The sequence below is a fragment of the Etheostoma spectabile genome, chromosome 1, assembly GCF_008692095.1.
Source record: "Etheostoma spectabile isolate EspeVRDwgs_2016 chromosome 1, UIUC_Espe_1.0, whole genome shotgun sequence".
Classification (NCBI taxonomy): domain Eukaryota; kingdom Metazoa; phylum Chordata; class Actinopteri; order Perciformes; family Percidae; genus Etheostoma; species Etheostoma spectabile.
In genome coordinates, this window is record NC_045733.1 from 12,462,161 (window position 1) to 12,463,960 (window position 1,800).

The 1,800-nt window shown below is 41.6% G+C and overlaps 1 protein-coding gene across 2 annotated transcripts in view; it reads right to left on the minus strand.

The window, feature by feature from the left end:
• The window catches only part of dync1li2 (dynein, cytoplasmic 1, light intermediate chain 2), a 13,937-nt gene that overhangs the window by 7,290 nt on the left and 4,847 nt on the right, over nt 1–1,800 (minus strand). For both annotated transcript variants that reach the window (XM_032528295.1, XM_032528363.1), the window contains exon 5: nt 758–921. In XM_032528295.1, coding sequence (XP_032384186.1) covers nt 758–921 — 164 coding nt within the window. The remainder of the gene's footprint in view (nt 1–757; nt 922–1,800) is intronic.

Genomic DNA, 1,800 nt, shown 5'->3' on the forward strand with positions numbered 1-1,800 from the left:
GTCCAAGGGATTTTATGTTCCAATGTTCCAAGTGCTGTTTTAAAGCACAGAGTAAACAATTCACAATGTTCTAGTCACAGCTAGCATGTGAAGCTCTGCTGATGGCTGCACTGTGTTTCTCAGCAAGAGTCTTTGCCTGGGAGGCTAAAAGTATAATGGCAGCTTTCTATTGGAGGATACTGGCTCAAAGCACAACATAACAAAGCATGCATGAAAGTTCATAGGGTCTGAGCCCAAATGTGCCCATCATAGAGGCAATAAAAAAAGAAGAAGAAGAGAACAGTAGTGAGCACGGCTGTCAAGGTATTAAAGGAGTCTTTCTGTGCCTGTTTATTGCAGGCAACTCGGGGCTAAGTAGAGAGGGCTTCCTAAAGGCTAGAAGGACTGTGGCTGCAAAAGTAGAGACAAGGGTGTTAGTGGATTGTAGACAAGCTATGGACCATGGCAGTAGGTGGCCCAACTGAGCTTCTAGAAACCATTCAGCAACTAAGGAGAGAGTTCACTTAGGGGGTGTACCAAGGGATCTTAAGATAAGTGTCCCTACAAAGTACAAGCACTTTGAGAAACTACTAAACCTATTGAACATTGGAAGTATCATTTCTAAAAGCAAAATTGTGGAGGCTGCATGTGTAATTTTTGGTAAGTTACACTTTTTAAGTAGTGAGAAAGGTTAACCAATTTAAGTACCTCTGAAAAGATTTGACAGATTGGTAAAACCTCTTATAGAAAGACTTTTTGGGCTGTAGGAATTATTTACCTTTGTGCAAACTATTAGCACTGGAATGCCCAGGTTGTGTGTGAGTGTGTTGTCCCCAAGTGGTAACACAACGGCCTCGTCTTCCCCTGCTGTTGGGGCCCGTCTCTGTGGGGAGGATGGCGTGGCATCCTCCGGTTCTGTGTACTCTTGGAACGCTTTCACCACTAGTGGAAAGACAAAGGGAGCAAAAACATAGAAAGACAGGCCATTAGTGTAAATAATAAAATAATAAACATGAAGATTAGTTCCGTTTATAATTGTCTTTATCTGCCAAACCTTGTCTCTTTTGTTTATAGACATTGGCATCTCTCCAGCAACAAATCCACACTCCGTGCTTTGGCCCATAAGGGGACATGAACCAGCAACCCTCCGGTTTCCACCCCAACTCCCTATGGACTGAGTTATTGCCACCCCACACCAGGTGCTGTGTAGTTTAGTATCACTGGATGATATTTCTACAGTTAGCAGGTCTCAGGTGAAAAATAGAAAAAGATAAATACATGGCATCCTTACTTTACTGTTGTTTTGCCCCAGCTGTCCAGACATTGAACTTACTGTGGTATGAGGTGGAGGTAGTAGTGGTATGGGGCTTAAATGCAGGAAGCTTTGGCCTACTCCCTCGGGAGCTTTGAAAATGCAGCTGGGAAAAGCCAACAAAACAAGACTGACTTGCCACTTTTAGCCAGTTTTTACTTTCAAACGTGGGATTTAGTACACACAGCCAGGGCTACAAACTATCTAAACGGCACAGGATTACACAAATCCAGTGCATATGCACAAATAGGTTAGTTTTTGTACACTAGGAATTTAACATGCTGACTTTACGTCATAGAAAAAGGATTATAAATGAAAATCTCTGACCTACCTAGATTTAAACCCAATTTGACAAAAATTGAATGACTGGTAAAAGAAGCCAGACTTTCATCTACTCCTTACCGGGCTGGGCGATATAGAGAAAATCAAATATCATGATATTTGTATACAAATACCTCGAAATCAATACAATATTGTAGTGTAGACTATTGGTGCTTTCACAAAATATT